The following is a 20,636-nucleotide window of genomic DNA, read 5'->3' as shown; positions in this document are numbered from 1 at the left end:
TCTCATGAGAGCAATGGGTGGGAGAAACAGTACTGCCTGGGTATGGAAGGAGCCATGGTATGGGTAAGAGCTCACTCAGCCCTGGGGAGGAGGGATACCTCAGCTGGGTATCAAAACAGGCAACAGGAATCCCCTAGGGGAATAAGCACAGTGAGATGGTGTAAACAAGAACACAGTAGCTCCAGGATGGGGTGGGAGCAAAAAGCTAGCAAGGCAGGGGCAAACTAGGGGTGAAGGACTGACCTCCATCTTTCAATTGAAAGTGAGTCACTAGAGGCTACCAAGCAGTGGAGGTTGGGGTAGGTCTGAGTTTTATTGACATCTGTCCCAGGCAGTGAGGGGGATGTATTGAAGGAAGAAGATGGGAGGCAGGGAGGTTATAGGAGAGGCTTGGAGGGCTCAGGAGGGAATGTTTACACAGAGCCCACGGATTATTCACTCGAGACTCTAGAATCTAGAGTGACCCCTTGACTCTAAGCCCTAAACAAAGTTAACATGGCTATCTACAGGGCAGACCATCAGCATGCACCCTGGACGTGATTCTTGGAGGAGGGTGGAATGTCACTGTTTCTACAAGACAGACCCAAGCCTCATCAGGAGGAGATCACAAACAATCCCAGGCTGAAGGACAGTGTGCCCAGCTGTCATTCAGGAGGCAGAGGCAGGCAGATCATCTGTGAGTTTGAGGCCTTCCTGGTCTATATAATGAGTTCCAAAACAGTCAGAGCTACATAGCAAGACCCTATCTCAGAAAAACAAAACAAAACAAACAAAACCAAAACCAACCAAACAAACAAACAAAAACCCCAAGGAAATGACATAAACCTATAAACACACACAGAATGAATGACTAGCATATATATGGATGGATGGATCCTATAGGCAAGTATCTGTGGGTAATAATTCATATATGTATATATATGAATGCAGTTTGTTTGTTTGAGACAGAGTCTCAATATGTAGCCCAGGCTAACCCAGAACTTGTAGTCTTCCTGTCTCAGTCTCCTAGGTGCTGGAGTTACAGGAATGCACCACCATACCCAACACAATAAACATGCATACACACAGACAGAGAACAAAATTACATATCAAATCATGGTTTTAACAAGTCAATATGAATAAAAGACGTTTTTCTATAAATTTGAAATTATATCAGAGTAAAACATTACCTCTCTCAGAATGTTATACACACACTCAGCATGCTACCCCATGACTACAAATGGTATTTATGACCAAGGGAAACAAAGGCATGTCTCCACACAAAAACCTGTGTCCATGTGTTCTGATGGCATTGTTCATGAAAGCTCTACAGTGGAGGCAAGCCAATGCCTACTAACTGAATAAACATACAGCAGCTATGTGGTGGAACATTACTTAACAGTAAAAGGAACTAAATATTAGTACAGGTTACCAACATCATTCTTAGTGAGGAGCCAGACATGAAGGACCACACATTGTGTTGATCCACGTGTGTGAAATGGCAAGAATCCAGATACAGTGGTGACAGGAATTATGGAGTGATGGTGGCACAAATCTATGAAGACTAAAAATTGTTGAATGATACATTCCAAATGAGTGAAGGATATGGAATGTGATGTACAACTCAATAAAAGAGTTATTTGGAAAAAAAAAAAAAAAGGACCATCAAGAATTTTATAAAAAAAAAAAATGAATGAAAGAAACTCAGAGTCTGGGTGGGACGGTTTTGGCGAGCAGGGACTCCACCTTGTCCTCACCTCTGGCTATTGAGGTCACGCAGCCCTTGTTCCCAAGCCAGCCAGATAGAGACTCTCCCTTTTGACCTCTTATGTCCCCAAATATCTCCTCAGCTGGGTGAAGCCCCTGAATGAGGCCTCCCCACCAAAGAGCCCTCTCCAGTCAGCACTACCCCTGGCCAAGCAGGGCCCATCCCACCCCGGCATGCTCACCTGCGACTGAAGGCCAAGTCCATGACTCTTCTCTGCTTGTACCAGCGCCCATAGTCACACTCAGACACCAAGCCCTGGCCAAACAGTCTGCAAAAGACAGAAATTGGGTGCCAGAAGGAAGGTGGGAGCAGGAGGGGCTGCTCAGTGGGCATGGGGTCACCTGCCGGGTGATGGCTGCCTCACATACTGGATGTAGCCAGTTCACAGGTGTCAACGTGGGTGAGATGGGCCATTTAGCACAATAAAAAAGGAGTGTGGTGTGTGTTTCAAAACATCATGTGCATCCTACAAAGTTGCCAATTTTTATATCAATATAAATAAATGAGCAGGGTGGCCCTGTGTCCCAGCATCAACAAACTCCCATGTCCCTATCTGCCCCCAGAGGGGGAAGAGGCATCAAATACCAATGACAAGAGCAGGGGCCACCATGCACAGGGTAGCCATCATGGGTACAGCTCCCAGGGGAGCCCTCCTTCCTAGAGTCCTTACCTCTCCCCAAACACAGTCTGAATCGCTCGGTACATCTTGGAGTCCTTGTTGTACTTGGTGGACATCAGGAACTTCTAAATATCCCCCCAAAACAACACAATCCATGAGAGGATGCCCTCAGCAGCATGCTGACACCAGCCAAGCCCCAGCCCCAAAGGAAATACAACATACATATGACCAAGTGGACTGTCGGTCACATACCAGGAAGCCTGTCTTTAAGCGAGAGCAATTGTAGAGGGATATAGAAAGGGGTCCAGAAATGCTTGGACTTGTCCTATGACCACACAGCTGGAGTGGGCATGGGACCCTACACCATGCCTTCCAAAGCAGTGTGAAAGAGGCCCAGACTGTTGTGAAGCCTTTGAGACACAGGAGAGACCCTCAGGATATGTTCTCTGTCATCAGCCCCAAGCTAGCTTCAGAGGAAGAAGGACTTTCTGGAAGGGACAACTTGCCTCTCAAGAGCTATGTGACATCAATATGATGTTACCCAACAGCCTCTGAGGCAGTGGAGCCCAGTAGAAAATGGCTTGGGTTGGGCTTAGCAACCTGTTCCATATTTGCTAAGGCCACCACCCTGGATGAGTTGGTCCCTGTTGGAGGATGATGGTGAAAGGTGCCTGCCTGGTCCAGGCTGTAGTGAGGAGTAAGTTAGCTCTGCAGCAAAAGAGCTGAAATGGTGCCTGGTGCACAGCAAGCACTCAGTTAATGCCAAGGACACATTAACATCCTGCAGTTCACTTCCTGCTCCATCAACCCGCAGATGCACAAGCTGTTTTATGCTCATCTTACACACAGATGGAAAAACGGAGATGTGAGACTAGCACAAGGGAGCTGGGATGCTGCTGAGTTTGTGGAATGCTTGCCTAGTGAGCACAAAGCCTGGATCTGCAGTGGCCTGCACTGCAGGAAATGGGAGTGGTGGTGGACACCTGTAATGCTAGCACGTGGAGATGGAGGCAGGAAGACCATCAGCGCAAGGTCATCCTTGGCTACATAGTGAGTCTGAGGCCAGCCAGGGCTATGTTAGACTCTGTGTCAAAAAACAAAACAACAAAAGCTGAAACAAGGGAATGTTTATGGTGGACACAGGACTTGAACCAGACAATCCGCAGCCAGGTGAAAGGAGAGTACTCCGGGTTCTAAGATACATTCCAACTGTGGTGCGTGAAGTGGGGTGGGCAGTGGAGTCCACAGGGCCCAGTTAGAGACTAAGTTTGGTCCCAGGAGCTCTGGGAAGGAGTTGGGAACTTCTCTATAATAACTGGGGCTATTAGCTTCTGTGGTCTCTGCCCTGGGGTCTCACACCAAGCTTTCAGCTGACAGGAGCCCCAGAGGTGGCTGATTTTGCACCATGAGAGATGTCAGAGTCTCTCACCCAACCCAGAGACCTCAGCCCCACCCTCACATACTTCAATTTATAAATCAGGCTGTCATCACCCTGCCCACCCAAGACCTACTCCTCTCAAAGGTCCCCCACATCTGTGAGCCCCTCCTCAACTAAACTGGAGTCCCCACTACTGAGGTGTCACCACCAAGATCTCCCACAGCCTGCATCCCAGAGGCTGAGGATCCATGGTTGACCACTGAGCTGAGCTTTGGGGGTGAGAGAGATACACAAGGAACCCCACACCTTACCTCTTCCTCTGGTCACCTCTACTAATGTCACAACGGAAGCAGTAACAGCTAGGGACTTACTCTCTTGATGTAAATAACCGGAAAACTGGGCAAAAAAAAATGTATAAAGTGTGTGTTTTCAGATGCTCGGACAAGCCATGTGGGATTGTGGACCAAAAGGATAGAAAAGCAAGGCAAGGAAGAGCATGGTGACCGAGGGTGTCCTAGCTCTCCACCCAGTCAATTCCAGGACAAAGACACTAAAGTTGACCCAGATATAGCACAGCAGCCATGCTAAACGGCACAGTCAGAGGTCAGGCTCCAGGCAGGCCGCAGGAGGCTGGCAGTTTTAGGCCAGCATTCTAGAGGAGAGCTATGTGTAGACGGAGCTCCTGGGAGCTGCATGCTGCTTCATGAACACGCCGTGTGCACACACAGTAACATCGCAAAACCTGAGATGACAGAATGAATGGGCAGCCTTCGGCTTTGAGGGTCTTGGGGCTCACACACACCACAGCCTTCGGCTTTGAGGGTCTTGGGGTTCACACACACCACAGCCTTCGGCTTTGAGGGTCTTGGGGCTCACACACACTACAGCCTTCGGCTTTGAGGGTCTTGGGGCTCACACACACACACCACAGGGGGTTGAAGTTGCCCTGGCCCAGAGGACACCAACCTCAGAAAGCAAGCCTTCAGGAGAGGCCACAGGATGGCTATTCCCTTACAGAGGGGCTGGCCCAGCCCCCGGAGTCAGGTCTGTTCTAGCCTACACTACAGACTTTCACTCAGGCTGGAAAAGACCAGGCTTATCTGGCAGGAAGTCACTTGTCAAGCTGAAGTCTGGCATCCTTTAAAGAAGTAAAACAGCCGGGCGGTGGTGGCGCACGCCTTTAATCCCAGCACTCGGGAGGCAGAGGCAGGCGGATCTCTGTGAGTTCGAGGCCAGCCTGGGCTACCAAGTGAGTTCCAGGAAAGGGCACAAAGCTACACAGAGAAACCCTTTCTCGAAAAACCAAAAAAAAAAAAGAAGTGAAACAATGACCAAAAAAGAAAAAAAATTTTTTTTTTAGACAGAGTCTCACTCTGTAGTTCTGGCTGGCTTGGTACTCACTATGTAGGCCAGGCTGGCATTGAACTCATACAGATCCCCCTGCCTCTGCCTCCAGGGTGCTGGTATTAGAGGAGTGTACCACCACACCAGACAAATTCATATTTTTAAGTGATTTTTAACTTTGTTCTTGATGCTATGGTTGTCCAATCTGTCTCCTGATGTGTCCATGAAGTTCTAGTTTAGGCCTGGGAGTTGAGCTCAGTGGTGGCACCCTTGTAAGATCCAGGCCTTGGGCTTAATTTCTAGCATTACCAAAGCAATACAAAACAAAATTCAATGGGCTGGAGAGATGGCTTAAAGGTTAAAAGCACTTACTGCTCTCACAAAGGACCCAAGTTCAATTCCCAACACCTGAGTCGTGTGACTCACAACTGCCTGTAACTCCAGCTCCAGGAGATACAAGCCCTCTTCTGGATTCTGCAGGCATTTGCACTCACATGTACATACCCATACAACAGATATACAAATATACACATAATTAAAAAATAAATCTTATACACACACACACACACACATCCTGAATTGTACTCTGTCTCTCTCAGGGTCACCACAGCCACCCTACATGCAGAGAGCCACACCCACAAGTCCACTATGGGAACAGTACCATTTATTGAGACGTTGCTGTGTGCCAGGTATGGACTAGAGGGCTCACACACATCAATTCAGCCCCATTCCTAAGCCATCTGTGGGAGGCCATCATCCCTACTTTACAGATGAAGAAGGAAAGTGGGACCCAGAAAAATGAAGTCATTTGTCCCAGGTCATATTTGAGTTCATTCCTGTAGGTAATACGTGCCTGCTCCTGGTACCACCATGGCCCACTCTCTTCTATCAGTGGGGTACTTAAGCCCCACCTCTGGGAAAATTAAATATATTGTGGTGGTTGGAGGACACAGAAAAGCCTGTAATACATCAGTGCTTTGAGAAGACTCAAAGGAGGTTGGCGAGAAGGGAAATATTAGTCCCTGGGGCAGGGTGTCACCTGCACACCAAGGGAAGGGAAGGACACCACAAGGGAGTCATCTCCTACCTTGACTGATTCAGGACTCGTGACAATGACTGAGGTTTTGTGGAAGACATTGACTCTCACAACAGGACCATACTTCTTAGCCCTGGGAATCAAAGTGACTGTCAACTCCCCATGCCTGAATACCATCATCCCTGGCTCAGTGGGTCCCCACTGTCAGGGGGAGCAGAAACACCCCATTCCAAGAGACACTCAGCCCTAGCTGCAAGTTCTTCTGGGGCCCAGGAGGCTTGGCAGGGTGTGTGTGTCTCTTATCTGTTAACTCCTGGTTAAGTCAGGACTCCCTTAAACTCACTTTCCACACCCATGAAAGAACACAACACAACAGCCTGTGCCAGAAGTAAGCAATATCGTGCATTTAGAAGTGTTTTGAAAGATAGTAAATAACACCCCAAACAATAACTGTTACCTGTACTCCAAGCCAGTTTGCTGGTGTGGAAATTGAGGCTTAGAGATTCTAACAGCTGTGATAAGTCTCCTCAGCTAGTCAACAAAACATCTTGGCTTCACATTGCCTTATCTGCCTATGTGCTCAGGGATGCTGCTGAGGCAGGAGTGCCCTGGGTAAGGTCAGGTGCTGGGAGTGCCCAGCTGGGAGGAACTGACCTGGGGTGGACACTGTGGGGTTCCCACTGAGAAACCCAGGACAAGAACAAGAGACAAGTTGGAACTCACCAATCCAAAAACAGGTCCTGGAGCACACGGCCACAAGCTTCGTCCTTTTTCCAAAAGTAGGGGAGATGTCCTAGAAGGAAGCTAAAAGAAAGGCAGACATCAGGCTGGCAGTGGTCACCCTCAAAGGTTCCCCTTCCCCCACAGGACCAGGTGAGGTGTTCTCGGGAAGCTGGGGGAGGCATGGAGCTGGCTTGAGGGCACCAGGCGAAGGTGCCGATGGTGCAAAGCCTGGTGCAGTGGGTACCAAAGGCTTCCTTAGAAAGCAATCGTCCTTCTGTCCTTTCTGTCAGAGGCCCAGGGCTGGCATCGCAGAAGGACTCAATGGCCTCTGACACTCATGGATATTCACCATGTGCCAGGCCCCACACTAAGCCTTACCCATGGTTCCTAGCATTACCTAACCAGGTTACACACCACAATAGCCATTGTCATCATTATTTATAGGTGGGTAGAGACAGGGGTGGAAGAAGAAATAGCTAGAGAAGGGTTCCAGGGACCAGCCACCCAGCCACCCAGCCAGCCACAGAGTAAGAGTGAAAGTAAGATTACAGAAATAAGAAAAGGGAAAAGCCCAGAGGCAAAAGATAGATGGAATAGTTTAAGGAAAACTAGCAAGCAACAAGCCAAGCTAAGGCTGGATGTTTATAATTAAGAATAAGCCCCCATGTGTGATTTATTTTGGAGTTGGGTGGTTGGCCCCTCAAAAGAGCAAAAAACATCCAACAACACACAGCAGGCACCAGGATGAGCCTCACGGCTTCTCATCAGGGGACAGTATATGTCCTCTTCAGTGTGAGCACCAGATCATAAGCATACCTGCTTGTCCCCTTGATGCACACTCCAAGTGCACATGCTGTATGATTTTATTCCCCTCTGCTCACAGCAGCCTCTTGAAACTACAGTTGGAGTATTCTAGGTCATAGAACCCAGGGCAAGACCAAAAGAAGACAAATAAATAATAGCCAGAGAGTGCTCACGCCACAGTGCGTATACTAAAATAAGATGCCAGAGGACCTGGTGACACAGGAAACAGTCAGGCCAGGCTGGACTTGATGGTAGACCGCTTGCCTAACATGCGCGAAGTCCTGGGTTCCACAGAGTTCAGGAATCTGATAAACTAGGTGTGGTGGTGCATATATATCTGTAATCCCAGGGCTCGGGATGGGGTCATGGAGGCAAGAGGGTCACATGTCAGGCCCCCCTCAGCTACATAACATTTGAAACTAACCTGGGCTACAGATTCCAGATGGTGTGGTGACGGATAAATACAGCAGTAAAGCAACAGAGACAGGCATGTGGGGGATGACATTTAATACAGATAGGGAACAGCCCCTTTACAGGGTCACTGAGGGGCTGGGAGATAACTCAGTTGTTAGGTTGCCACGTAAGCATGAGGACCTGAGTTTTAATTCTAAACACCAATGTTAAAAAAAAAAAAAAAAAAAAAAAGGCGAGGCATGGCGGAGAACACCCTGTATTGCCCATGCTGAAGACGGGGAGATGGCACCCACTGGTTACCAGTGTAGCCAAATGGTGAGAGCTAGGTTAGTGAGAGACCTTGCCTCAAGAAATAAGGTATAAAGTGGCTGAAGAAGACATCTGACATCTCTGGCCTCTACATGCACACACATGAATACAGCACACACAAATGACATACGCGCCTCCCCCCGCCACACACACACACAAGAAGGTGGCATATGAGCTGAGACACAGAAGCTGTGAGAGATTTGGCCACACAGATCTATGGGGGAAGAACACCCCCAGACAATGGTGATAGCAGGTACAACGGCCCTGAGGTAAGTATGTGCTTGGACAGCAAGAAGATGCATATGCTGAGGCAGAATGCAAGAAGAGACAGTACAAGATGGCATCACCAAGGTGGGAGTGTGGACGCTGGAGGGCGTTGTGGACTTTGACCTTGGTGGGGTGTGGGTCACTGGTGGGTTTTAAGCAAAGCACAGAAAGGGTCTGATGTGGTCCTAAATGGATCCTTTCTTTATAGCCACACCGGAAGTGTCAAGGCCCAGAGCAAGATCAGAGGCACCAGAAGCCAGTGGGGTGGAGAGGTAAAGAGCAACAGACCAGGGCAGGGTCAGAGAGGGATAAAGACAGAGCCAGGGTGCAGCGGTATGGGTCAGTGAGAGGTCCAGGACAGAGGCCTGTGGCCTGGACAGCTAGCTGAATGGGGGAGTCTACCATTTACTCAGGTGATGAGCAGTACCTATGGGTTCAGAGCCATCATACCCACTCTGCAATTGTGCCAGGGCCTTCTCTGGTTCTGCCTGTAAGAGGAGCAGGTCCCATCAATGGCTCTGCTTCCTCAAACCATGGGACATCTGTGGGACATGTGCTCCACACAAGCATTGAGAGTTACAAGGAAAGTTGTGCCTCGGTTTCCCAGAGGTTCCTCACCTTTTTGGATTAACCTCTTTCTCTATGAACACCCCCAACCTGGGGTACCTGAACCCATCAACTACTTTCCTTTCCTTTCATTTCTTCCCCTAAGACCAACAACTCGAGACAGGCAGATGAAGTCAGAAGCGTGGATGTGGACCCCTAGTTTGTACCAGCTTACAGAAAGGGCTTACAGCAGTGGATCTCAATCTGTGGGTCGAAACCCCACAGGGGTTACATATCACATATTTATGTTATTATTCATAACAGCAAAGTTACAGTTACAAAGTAGCAAGGAAAATAATTTTATGGTGGGGGAAGGTCACCATGACGTGAGGAACCATGTTAAAGGGTCACAGCATTAGGAAGGTTGAGAACCACTGTTCTAGAGGGATGGGAAGCAGAGATAACATCTGGAGTTCAGAGGAGACTCCATGCTAAAATCAGGGCTGAGGGTTCATAGGAAGGTGCCATGTTCCAGCCAGTACCCAGATGAAGCCACAGGGATGCATGGAGACAGAAAAAGAGAGACAGTGACTGAGACTGAGCAGGTGCCACCAGACAGGAAGAAGCAGGGTGGAGTGAGCAGAGAAGGTGCCACAGTCTGCAGGGGGCAGGGGGCGGGGTTAGGGCTGGGTAGGCGCCTGGGGCTGGCACTGGCTTCAGCAACATGGGTGGAGAGGCCGGGGTCAAAACTGGACAGGGGTTCAAGAGTCAGTGGGAGAGAGTCTGGAGGCCCACAGGCAGGGTCTGCTAGAGGGCTGCTACAGGGGGGCAGAAACTGGGGGCGACAGGAGGGTGGAGAGACAGGCTTTTTCAAGGCAGAGACTGGTGCAGCATGTTACATAAAGATGGGGGAGATACAGAAGAAACCCGATGGTGTAGGCAGGAGGGGGGTGCTGCTGGGGGAGGGCCACTGAGCCGAGGGGACAGGCTGGCCTTGGTCAAGGCATCAGTGACCTGGAAGAGCAGCTGGAAGGTGCCAGTGGGCCGTGGGGCAGGGGTGGGCAGCAGAGGTCAGGGCAGGAATCCCCCCCCGCAAGTTGCTCTATTTGCTGGGGGAAGTAGGAGGAGAGAATAAAAACTGAGTATGCAATTGGAGGGGGAAGCGTTAGGGCTGAGAGAAGGCAAGAAAGCCGCCTGGAGAGGGGGTGGGTGAATGTGCTGGGGCAGGAAGTGTAGGGCAATTTAGGTCACTCCCAGTGAGGGGCCTTGGAGAAAGGTGAGTTCCAGACATCACATACTACGGGGCTGTATTTCCAGAATCATCTATTCGTCACTCCTAAAACTATGCATACTGGGGGGGGGGGGATGTTCTCAGTTTTGAGTCACCTCTGTGAGTCTGGGTCCTTTTTCTCCTCCTGGGCCTGACTGACCACTAAGTCTACACCTAGTCAACTGCAACCTGGGAAGACCAGGCAGAAAGGGGAACTAAAGGCTGTTCCTTATTATTCCAGCAGGGGGCGCAAGGGAGAAAACAAGCCTAGCCCTGGAAACAGGAAAGCAGGTAAGATTGTAAAGGTGAACACTGGGACCTCACACACACAGAAGCCACTTGTCTTAGCCCTCGTGACAGATTGCATAGGGCAGGGCAGGGCGGGCAGAACAGCACTTCCCAGCATATCTGCATTCCCCATAAGAGTGACTGGCCAGGTGGGGATCCAAGGGTTCTATGGATTTCGGCAGAAAAAGAGCAGTAGCCATCTGGAGGGCCCACTGTGAGGCCACCAGAGGGATGTCACCACAATGGTTAGGAGCAGGCTATCTATCACAAATGTGTGCAGGTAAAGACCCATGTGTGTCCCGTACCAGAGGTACCAAATGCTCAGCTGGGAATTCAAAGTCTATTGGGTGGTACCACATAACAGGACCAAGAGTGACACTCTCCCATGACTAAGCCCTATACGTGCTTTGTAGAATAGTCCCCATCCTAGACAACTCACGAACCAGCAATTCTGAGTGGGAAGAAAAGCCTAACACTGCCTCCATCAGACCATCCAGGAGACAATGTCAAGATATCGATCTAAAAACTAGGTTAGAGAAGACCTTTGGTCATCAAGCCCTGTCCACTGCACAGTACCAGGCGAGCAGGGGGCTGATGACGTTTACTGCAGAGACAGGGAAATAGAGACGCAGGAAGTGTTTATGTGGGATCAGAACGTGGGGCTTCAGGCTTCAGCTATTACACAGATGAGAGCAGCGGAATGCTGTACTCAGAGCAGAGAAGGCACATTGGGGGAGGGCCTCCTGCAGAGTAAGGAGGATGGAGGGCAGGGTGGGGGTGCAGCAGCTGCCTCTTGCAGACAAAGGGCTCCTTGCTTGCAACTGGCAAAGCCCTGGAACACCAAAGGACAGACGCTGTTCCACAGCTTTCCTATCCACCACAGGGTGGCCAGTCACAGTTTGTGAGTCCCAGCTTTGAACACCAGGGCCTCTCACTTGTGCCAGAAGACATTGCAGAACTTTCACTTAGTTTAGTTTTATATTTGACCACCAATCCAGTTTGAACTCAAAATTCTTTGAACTTATGCATTGTTCGGTTTGCCTACGAAAAGAGCCTAGTCTGGTTAGGGTTAGCCTCCTCACACTGCTCTGCCCTTAGCACACCTGCGGGTCACAGGTAGATTCTGGTGTCAGAGATGGGGAGAATGACAACATAGACAAGAGAGAGATACAGATTGTTTCAGCTTGTTTGTTTGTGTGTCTTTGTCAACAACACAAGCTAGGGTCATCTGAGAAGAAGGGACCTCAGTTGAGAAAATGCCCCCATCACTGTGGTCTATAGGCATGTTTGTGGAGCATTTTCTCGATTAGTGGTTGATATGGGAGGACCCAGCCCACTGTGGGTGGTGCCATCACTCCACAGGTGTAAGAAAGCAGGCTGAGTGAGCCATGGAGAGCAAGCCAGTAAGCTGTGTTCCTCCATGGTCCTCTGCTTCAGTTCCTGCCTCCAGGTCCCTGCTTCCAGGTGCCTGCCTCAATTTCTTCAGATGATGGACTGTAACCTGGAAGGTGAAGTAAACCATTTTCTCCCCAGGTTGCTTTTGGTCATGGTTTTTTTTTTTTTTCTTTCTTTCTTTTTTTTTTAATCACAGCAACAGAAGCAAACTAAGACAGACAAATATCACTCCATAGAGGACCCTTGAAATCACTGTGCTAACTGAAAGAAGGCAGACACAAAAGGTTCCAGATTGTATGACTCCATTCATAGGAAGTGTCTAGTATAGGCCATCCATGGAGACAGACGCAGACCAGTGCTAGGAATGCTGGGGCAGGCAGACAGGGCATGCCAGACAATGGATACAGGATTTCTTCTTGGATGATAGAAATGTTCTAGAATTACTGATGATGGTTATGCAACTCTGTGGCTCGGCTAAACACCTTCAAAGGGGAGATTTTAAAGTATGCACATTATATCATGTTTGGTTTTTTGTTTGTTTGGGGTTTTTTTGTTTGTTTGTTTTTGTTTGTTTTTAGAGAGAAGGGCTAGAGTTCACTTCTGCCTTCTCTGGACACCAGCCCAACCAGTTCTGAAAGGCCCAAAGCCCCTGAGTTTAGGAGAAGAGACTGTCAGAACAGCAGAAGCTTGTTCATTCCTGAGCTGTGGATAGATGGTTTGGAAACAGAACAGTCGTGTGTAACAGAACCTGGAGATTCCACCATCCAATTTGCAGTCATGTGCATGTGCCAGATGCTGCTGGAAGAGACGTTCAGGGTACCACAGTGAATGAGACAGACACTTAACATGAGGTGGCACAGTGACTTAAGGATCTATGAAATGACTATAATACATTCAGGGGTTCAACAGAAGGGCCCCCTCCCTAAGGGGTTAGCACTCTAGTCAAGCTGTGTGGGCCAGGGGAAGGCCTATTTAGGTGGAATGGAAGGCATAAGTGCTAAGCAAGGGATAGGGATCACAGGGAGACCCCCCCCCAAGGTCAGAAGGAGGACACAGGGAGGGCAGAGAGCCGGGCGAGAGAAAAGTTGTCTCCCTATGTCACCAGCCACAGGGGTCACTCTTGAGTCCAGAAGCAGGAATTCAGGCTGCCATGCCGGAGATGGTACCTTCCAGAATGTTCATGTCCAGGGGTCTTAAAAAGTGTGTCTAATACCACTGTTTATTTATTCATTCAACAAATATTTATTGAGCAAGTGCAACATGCCAGGCACTGGGGATACACCAGCAAACACAGCATCTCTGCCCCCCTGGGGCTCACATTCTGGGATGGGGACAGTCAACAGGTAGGAAGAAGGTGACTTGGGGGGGGGGGTCATGGCCCTGTAAGTCACCCAGGGCTGGGTAGACTTCACATAGAGTGATTGGAGACAGTCTGTTTGATGCGAGACCAAGAAGATACCCCCCATAGGCCTGAGAAAGAAAACAGAAAGATCCAATGGAGAGATGTGGGGGACAGGAAGGCTGGGGGCAAAAGGGGCAAGAGGGGGCAGGTACTGAGTGGGACTGTGAACTCATCAGGGGCCTTGCTAGCTATACAGTCTGCTTCATGTGGAGCTGAATTTCTCAGTAGAAAAGTGATGGGATGGACGCCTTTGGGACACTGCCATAACACATCGACTCTAAGCTTCAGAAAGCTTTTGCCTGACATGGTGGCACATGCCTTTAATCCCAGCACTCGAGAAGCAGAGGCAGATGGATCTCTCTCTGAGTTTGAGGCCAGCCTGGTCTACAGAGTCCCAAGACAGCCAGGGCCATGCAGAGAGACCTTGTCTCAAGAAAGAAATGAAAGGTTAGCCTTTAATGGGGGCCGTTGGTAAACTGGGTGAGGGCCAAGAATGGAATGGAAATACTGAGGACAAATGGAATGTCCCAGGACAGAAACAAAGACACAGGGAAATGTGACGAAAGTACAGTCCAAGTCCCAAAGTTAGCAGTACCCACTTTGAAAGCAGGCTGACCTGGGTTTAAATCTAGGCTTACCAACTGTGTGACCTTGGGCAGGTGACTTCGCCTCTGCGCGCCTCAGTCTCCAGGTCTGAACGATGGGGTAACAGCAGCGCCTACCTGACAGGACTGTCGCTGCCGTCACATTTGTGCGGCCCAGCCAAGCGCGGTGGGCGCCCAGCAGCTGCTGCGGCTGTGAGTAATTTGTTACTAAGAATAGTTAGCGCCCCTCTCTGGGCCTGCGTCTCCGAGCTGGCCGCGCGTACAAGGCGAGGCTGGACCCCCGGCCCGTACGCGGGCTCGGACTCGGTCCTAGATCCCCCCCGGATCGAGCTCCCCAGCCAGGCCCCCACCCCCACCCCCCGCTCACCTGGGCCGCGGCGGCCCGGGGATGTGCTCATAGCGGCTGCGAGCGCGATGCACGAAGGTGCAGCAGAGGCCGAAGGCGAGCAGGACGGCGCTAGCGAGCAGCAGCAGCCCCGGGCTCATGGCTCCGGGCCCGGCCGGGGTCGGCGCCGGGTGCCGAGGGGGCCGGAGGCCGGGACCGACTCGCTGTCAGCGCCGCGCTCCGCCTCGGCCCCAGGCCCCGCGCTAGCCAGCACCGCCCCCGCCGCTCGGCTCCGCCCCCGCCGGCTCGACCCCGCCCCGGGCACGAGGACCCGCCAACCACGTCTCCGCCTCCGGCTCCAGCTCGCAGGACCCGCCCCCGCAGGGCCACGCCCTCTTCGAGGCCCGGCCCCAGCTGCCACGCCGTTCCCGCCCAGAGCAGGAAGTATTCACCAATCACGACCTCGCTTTCGTCTCAGACTCCAAGGCCCCGCCCCTTCTCACCTCCCTTGGGCTTAGGCTCCGCCCCTAAGTTGGCCCCGCCCAGAACGCGTTGTCCTGGCAACCTCGCTTCCTGGGCGCACGCTGCCCGGGCGGCGGCTCAAATCCAGCCCGCTGGCTCCGCCCCTTTGGCACCTCCAAATGCCTCTCCGCGTGCGTTCCAGGCCTCTTCCTTTCTCGCGCAAACCTTCTGGAAACCCTACCTCAGCCGTCCAATTACCGTCTCACGCTGACTGTTCCCAAACCTCTCCCTGGAACCGCAGCGCAACGAAAGTTGGTCATCCCCAAATGTCCTTGCTCTGCACCTCCACTGCGGGCCGGTGCAAGCAGTGCGCCCCACTGCGGGCCGGTGCAAGCAGTGCGCCCGTGTCCGCCCAGAGGCGGGATACAAGAGTCCCCAGACCCGGAGAAACCCTGATCCTGACTGCGGGTCATGGTCCACAGAGTATGCTGCTGTGTGCTCCGCCTTTTCATCAGGTGTGAGCGCTGAGCGCGCCACGGGCGTCTCACTTCCGAGTTTCAATTTGCGAGGGTGAGGGCGAGGGGTCCTCAGTGTGGCCTGCATCGGGTGGGAGATCCGGATGTGTACTCTCCTACACCAGATAAAGAGCCTAGGGGCTGGGGAGTGAGGGAGCTGAAGACCGCAGAAGAAGCTGGATTTCTGGGGACCCCACCTTGGGTAGGTCCTGGAGGGGTTTGAAGACTGGAAAACAGGAGAGCTGTGTACCCACGTTTCCAGGTATAACAGGGCCAGCCCCAGGAGGGACATGGCAGAGGTGGGTGAGTTGCAGGGTGACAGAGCTCTACGAGCTGTGCTCAGTACTGAAGAGGCTTGATTTCGGCCTGGAGAGGCCACCGCAGCCTGAGCAGGTCGGGAAGCCAAGCCTCCAAACCCGGACTGGCCTGAGTAGCACTAGGGGACGTTGCTTGCCATTGCGCCCTCGTGTGGTAACGAGATGCAGTCGCAGGTGCGCAAGCGAGACCTCGCATGGCCCCTGCTTGGGGCAGAGGAAGGTCAGCCAATCTGGTTTAGGCATTTGTAAAAGCTCCTGGAGGCTTTGAGGAGGGTGAGTTGAAGAAACTAGACAGAAAAAGAAAGGTGTGGGGCACAGTGGTACGCACAGGAGGAAGGATCAAAAGTTCTAGGCTAGGTGGATGTGGTGATACACACCTTGAATCTCAGCACTTAGAAGGCAGAGTAGGCCAGGACTACATAGCCAGGGCTACATAAAGCGTCTCAATTAAAAGGAAAAAAAAAAAAATCTAGGTCTTGAGAGTTCAAGGCCAGCCTCGGCAACTTAAGACCCTGTCTTGAAACTTTTAAAAAGATGAGCTATCTAGCATAGAGGTAAAGTGCTTGTCTGTAAATACACAATGCAAGGTCCTGAGTTCAATCTCCAATAGTGGAGGGGGGGGGGACCGCGGACAGAGTAGCATGCATGGTCACCTTAGGCAGCTGGTTATGAAGCCCCACCCTGAGCTTAGAAGACATCCCAAGCTGTGTGAAGCTAACTTTGTGTTGCCTTGTCTGGACTCTGAACAGAGACTCTCTGGAGGCAAGGCTGGATTCTAATGAGCTGTGCCAGCTCACCCCACCATTTTTCTTCCTGTTTCTGGCTAGGATATATCAGTAGTGACCCTGACCCAGGCCCTGCATCCACTCTGTTCCTATGCCTCCATCCCCATCTGATTCTCCTAACTCACTGTAATTAGTTGGGGGCTGCTCACCCAGACCCTAGGTCCCAGGGCTGACTGACTGCCCTTCCACTGAGCAGGTGGCCAATGGCCAGCAGAGCACACTGCCTGCCACCTGGCTCTTCCCTGAGATCTACACTAATACTACCCAACAGGGTAGCCACAGGCCACATGAGACCATCAACTGAAAGAGACATAGTCCAACTTGGGATATGCATGTGTGTAAAATACATACAAGATTTCAGAAATGTAGTAGCCAGAAACTCTGTGTGTGTGTGTGTGTGTGTGTGTGTGTGTGTGTGTGTGTGTGACAGAAAAGGGCATCAGGTGTCCTCTGTCACTCATCACCTATTCCTTCCTTTGAAACAATCTCTCCATGAAACTGGGTCTCACATTTTCTCAGCTAGGCTAGAAGCCAGTGTTGTGGAATGTTATAAATGTTGCATTTGTTTATGTAGCAGAATATTTGTTTAACTCTGTAAAGATGTGTTACATTTGTTTATGCTGCATTTATTTACTGATGTAAAGATGTGTTGCTTTGCCTGCCTAAGACACCTGGTTGGTCTAATAAAAATCCGAACAGACAATAGCTAGGCAGTAGAGGGATAGGTGGAGTGGGCGAGCAGAGGGAATAAGTAAGAGGAGGAATCCAGGGGAGCATGAGAGAAGAGAGGAGGGAGAAAGAGGAGAAACCCGAGGCCAGCCAGGCAGCAACCAGCCAGACACAGAGTAGGGCATACAGAATGAAAGAAAGGTAAAAAGCCCCGAAGCAAAACATAGATGGAGAGAAACAGGTTAAATTAAGTTATAAGAGCTAGCAAGAAACGAGCCTAAGCTAAGGCTGAGCATTCATAACTAATAATAAGTCTCTATGTCACGATTTGGGAGCTGGTTGGGGGTCCAAAAGAAAGCCTGCTACAAGTCAGCAATCAGCAGCAAGCCTGTCTCGGTTCCCCCTTGGAGCTGAGTCACAGGTGTAAACAGGATGCCTGGCATGTTGGGTGGGTACTGGGATCTAAACCACAGTCCTTGTGCAGTAAGAACTCTTAACTGCTGAGTCACCTCTCCTGCCTGGCAAAAAGTTGCTTTTAAGTCACTGATACTTTAGAGTATGTGTAGTGGAGGTGCCCACATATTTGGAGATCAAGAATACAGCCTCAGGTATCCGTTCTCAGCTATATCTTATTTTCTGAGACAAGGTCCCTTGTTGGCCTGAAACTTTATCAAGTAGCCTAGGCTAGCTGGCCATCGAGCTACCAGGGGTTTGCCAGTCTCCAACTCCCATCTCACCATTGTTGAGATTTCAAGTGTACGCCACTACACCAAGCCCCCTAGAAGTTATTATTAAGCCATTAGTATTTAATCATGTATTTGTGTATGAGTGTCCATGTATATTTACATGGGTTCTGGGGGATCAAACTCAGGTCCTCCTGTTTATAAGACAAACACTTTGCCAATAGAGCCTTCTCTCCAGCCCTGGTATTTTATATTAGCTACCTATTAAAATATTTTGAATACGTTGGATTAAATAAAATATTTCAAAATGAAGGGGGACTGGAGAGATGGATCAGCAGTCAAGAGCACTGAATGGGCCTGGGGAGATGGGTCAGTGGTTGAGAGCACTGGCTGCTCTTCCAGAGGACCTGAGTTCAATTCCCAGCAACCACATGGTGGCTCACAACCATCTATAATAAGATCTGGTGCCCTCTTCTGGCCAGCAGGGACACATGCAGGCAGAACACTGTATACATAATAAATAAATAAATCTTTAATAAAAGAAATAAAAACAAATAAAAAAATAAAAGCACTGTGTAGTTGGAGTTTTCCTGCCTGGCCCACAGTCAGGACAAATCTCTCTCACCTGCCAGTCCCACAGCCGTCAGACCCAACCAAGTAAACACAGAGACTTATATCGGTTACAAACTGTATGGCCGTGGCAGGCTTCTTGCTAACTGTTCTTATAGCTTAAATTAATCAATTTCCATTAATCTATACCTTGCCACATGGCTCGTGGCTTTCCGGCATCTTCACATGCTGTTTCTCATCGTGGCGGCTGGCAGCGTCTCTCTGACTCAGCCTTCCACTTCCCAGCTTTATTCTCCTCCTTGTCCCGCCTACACTTCCTGCCTAGCCAATGGCCAATCAGTGTTTTATTTATTAACTAATTAGCAACACATTTGCCATACAGAACATTCCACAGCACTTCCCCTTTTTTTTTTCAAAAAGGAAGGTTTTAACCTTAGCAAAGTAAAATTACATATAATTTGGGAATTTGGGCGTAGCTTCTCTTACTACTTCCTGCTGGAGGGGGGCGCTGTATCTTATGGGGAAACAAAGAAAATTTTAGGATTATGGAATAGTCCATGAGGCTGTATCGTCTGAGCCAGATGCCTTCAAACCGTTCTGGATGTTGGATCATCTGGGCCATGGTGTCATCGGAGACCTTTCAGGGGGTCTTGGCTGGTCAAACCTGATGTGTCTTAATCTGGAACAAATCCATAGCCTCTGGCTTTCTGTGGAAACAAAAGAGACTCTTTTCCAAAGCAATATATCCTTATATCCAAATTTTGAAGTCAAGGTATCTTTAAAATATATATATTGGTTTAACTCAACAGCTTTTACAATCAAATGTTTTTCTGCAGTTAAAAATCCCAAAGAAAACACAATCCAGATTCTCTGTGTAATATCCATTTTTACGTGGCTTATTTTTTATACTACCTTTACTGTCTCTTTAAAGACTTTATTTTTTAAAACTATGTATTTGTTTCTATAACTCTATATATCACCTTTTTTGTCTCTTTCAAGCCTACGTATCTTTTACACACATTGTAAACTATTACATCTGAATCTGTCTTATTGTGAATCTACTGCTTTAAGCTGCAGCAGCTGTGGCTGCTGGCTCCGCCCACCTCAGCTTCCCAACATTGGCAGTGGTTTACCGCCAGCTCTGGGAGCTATCGGGGGTCTATGCTTTTAGCCAAGCAGCGTGTAGCCCAGAAACCTCCCCTTTTGCTCTGCACCAGCAAAGGCTAAATCCATCATGCAGCTCAAAGTGCCACTTGCAAAGGCCTCATTCCCGCCATAGGCAGGTCGAGCACGCACGCTAGGAACCCACCAGTAGCTCAAACCAGCAGCTGCCGCTCATTTGAGAGAGACAATTAGGAACTGTTTTTAGCTCCGTTTTAGAATCTTTTCTCAGGTTTTAGGTGGAAACTCTTGCCACCACGTTGGGCGCCATTTGTAGTTGGAGTTTTCCTGCCTGGCCCACAGTCAGGACAAATCTCTCTCACCTGCCAGTCCCACAGCCATCAGACCCAACCAAGTAAACACAGAGACTTATATCGGTTACAAACTGTATGGCCGTGGCAGGCTTCTTGCTAACTGTTCTTATAGCTTAAATTAATCCATTTCCATTAATCTATACCTTGCCACATGGCTCATGGCTTACCGGTATCTTCACATTCTGTTTCTCATCGTGGCGGCTGGCAGCGTCTCTCTGACTCAGCCTTCCACTTCCCAGCTTTATTCTCCTCCTTGTCCCGCCTACACTTCCTGCCTAGCCAATGGCCAATCAGTGTTTTATTTATTAACTAATTAGCAACACATTTGCCATACAGAACATTCCACAGCAGCACTGGATGCTCTACTAGAGGACACAGGTCTGATTCCCAGCACCTACATAATGGCTCGTAATCATCTGTAACTCCAGTTCCAGGAAATCTGATGCCCTCTTCTGGACAAACTTGAGGCAGGAGCATGGTACACAAACATACATGTACTGGAAACACCAGTACACATAAAATAATATTTTTGTGGTTTTTTGTTTGTTTTTCGTTTTGAGACAGGGTTTCTCTGTGTAGCCCTGGCTGTCCTGGAACTCACTCTGTAGACCTGCCTTCTGAGTGCTGGGATTAAAGGCATGCACCACAACCGCCCAGCTTATAAAATATTTTTTTAATTAAAGAGTAA

General features: G+C 49.8%; 1 protein-coding gene across 3 annotated transcripts in view; it reads right to left on the bottom strand.

Annotated features, from left to right (window-relative positions):
* The window catches only part of LOC128110924 (cholesterol 24-hydroxylase), a 28,769-nt gene extending 14,024 nt beyond the window's left edge, over positions 1-14,745 (bottom strand). The window contains exons 1-6 of one of the 3 annotated variants that reach the window (XM_052738936.1): positions 14,515-14,609; positions 14,181-14,337; positions 6,848-6,928; positions 6,176-6,257; positions 2,418-2,491; positions 1,929-2,015 (exon numbers count right to left, since the gene is read on the bottom strand). In XM_052738936.1, coding sequence (XP_052594896.1) covers positions 1,929-2,015; positions 2,418-2,482 — 152 coding nt within the window. In that variant the 5' untranslated portion in view covers positions 2,483-2,491; positions 6,176-6,257; positions 6,848-6,928; positions 14,181-14,337; positions 14,515-14,609. Of the gene's footprint in view, positions 1-1,928; positions 2,016-2,417; positions 2,492-6,175; positions 6,258-6,847; positions 6,929-14,180; positions 14,338-14,514 lie in introns of all 3 variants that reach the window. The other 2 variants (XM_052738935.1, XM_052738937.1) reach the window with 2 other exon arrangements.
* Between the last annotated feature and the right edge of the window lie 5,891 nt (positions 14,746-20,636).

The sequence above is a fragment of the Peromyscus californicus genome, unplaced genomic scaffold (assembly GCF_007827085.1).
Source record: "Peromyscus californicus insignis strain IS unplaced genomic scaffold, ASM782708v3 Scaffold_15__1_contigs__length_86483966, whole genome shotgun sequence".
Taxonomy (NCBI): domain Eukaryota; kingdom Metazoa; phylum Chordata; class Mammalia; order Rodentia; family Cricetidae; genus Peromyscus; species Peromyscus californicus.
Note: the sequence above shows the minus strand (reverse complement) of the source record. Positions and strands in the feature narration are given on the sequence as shown.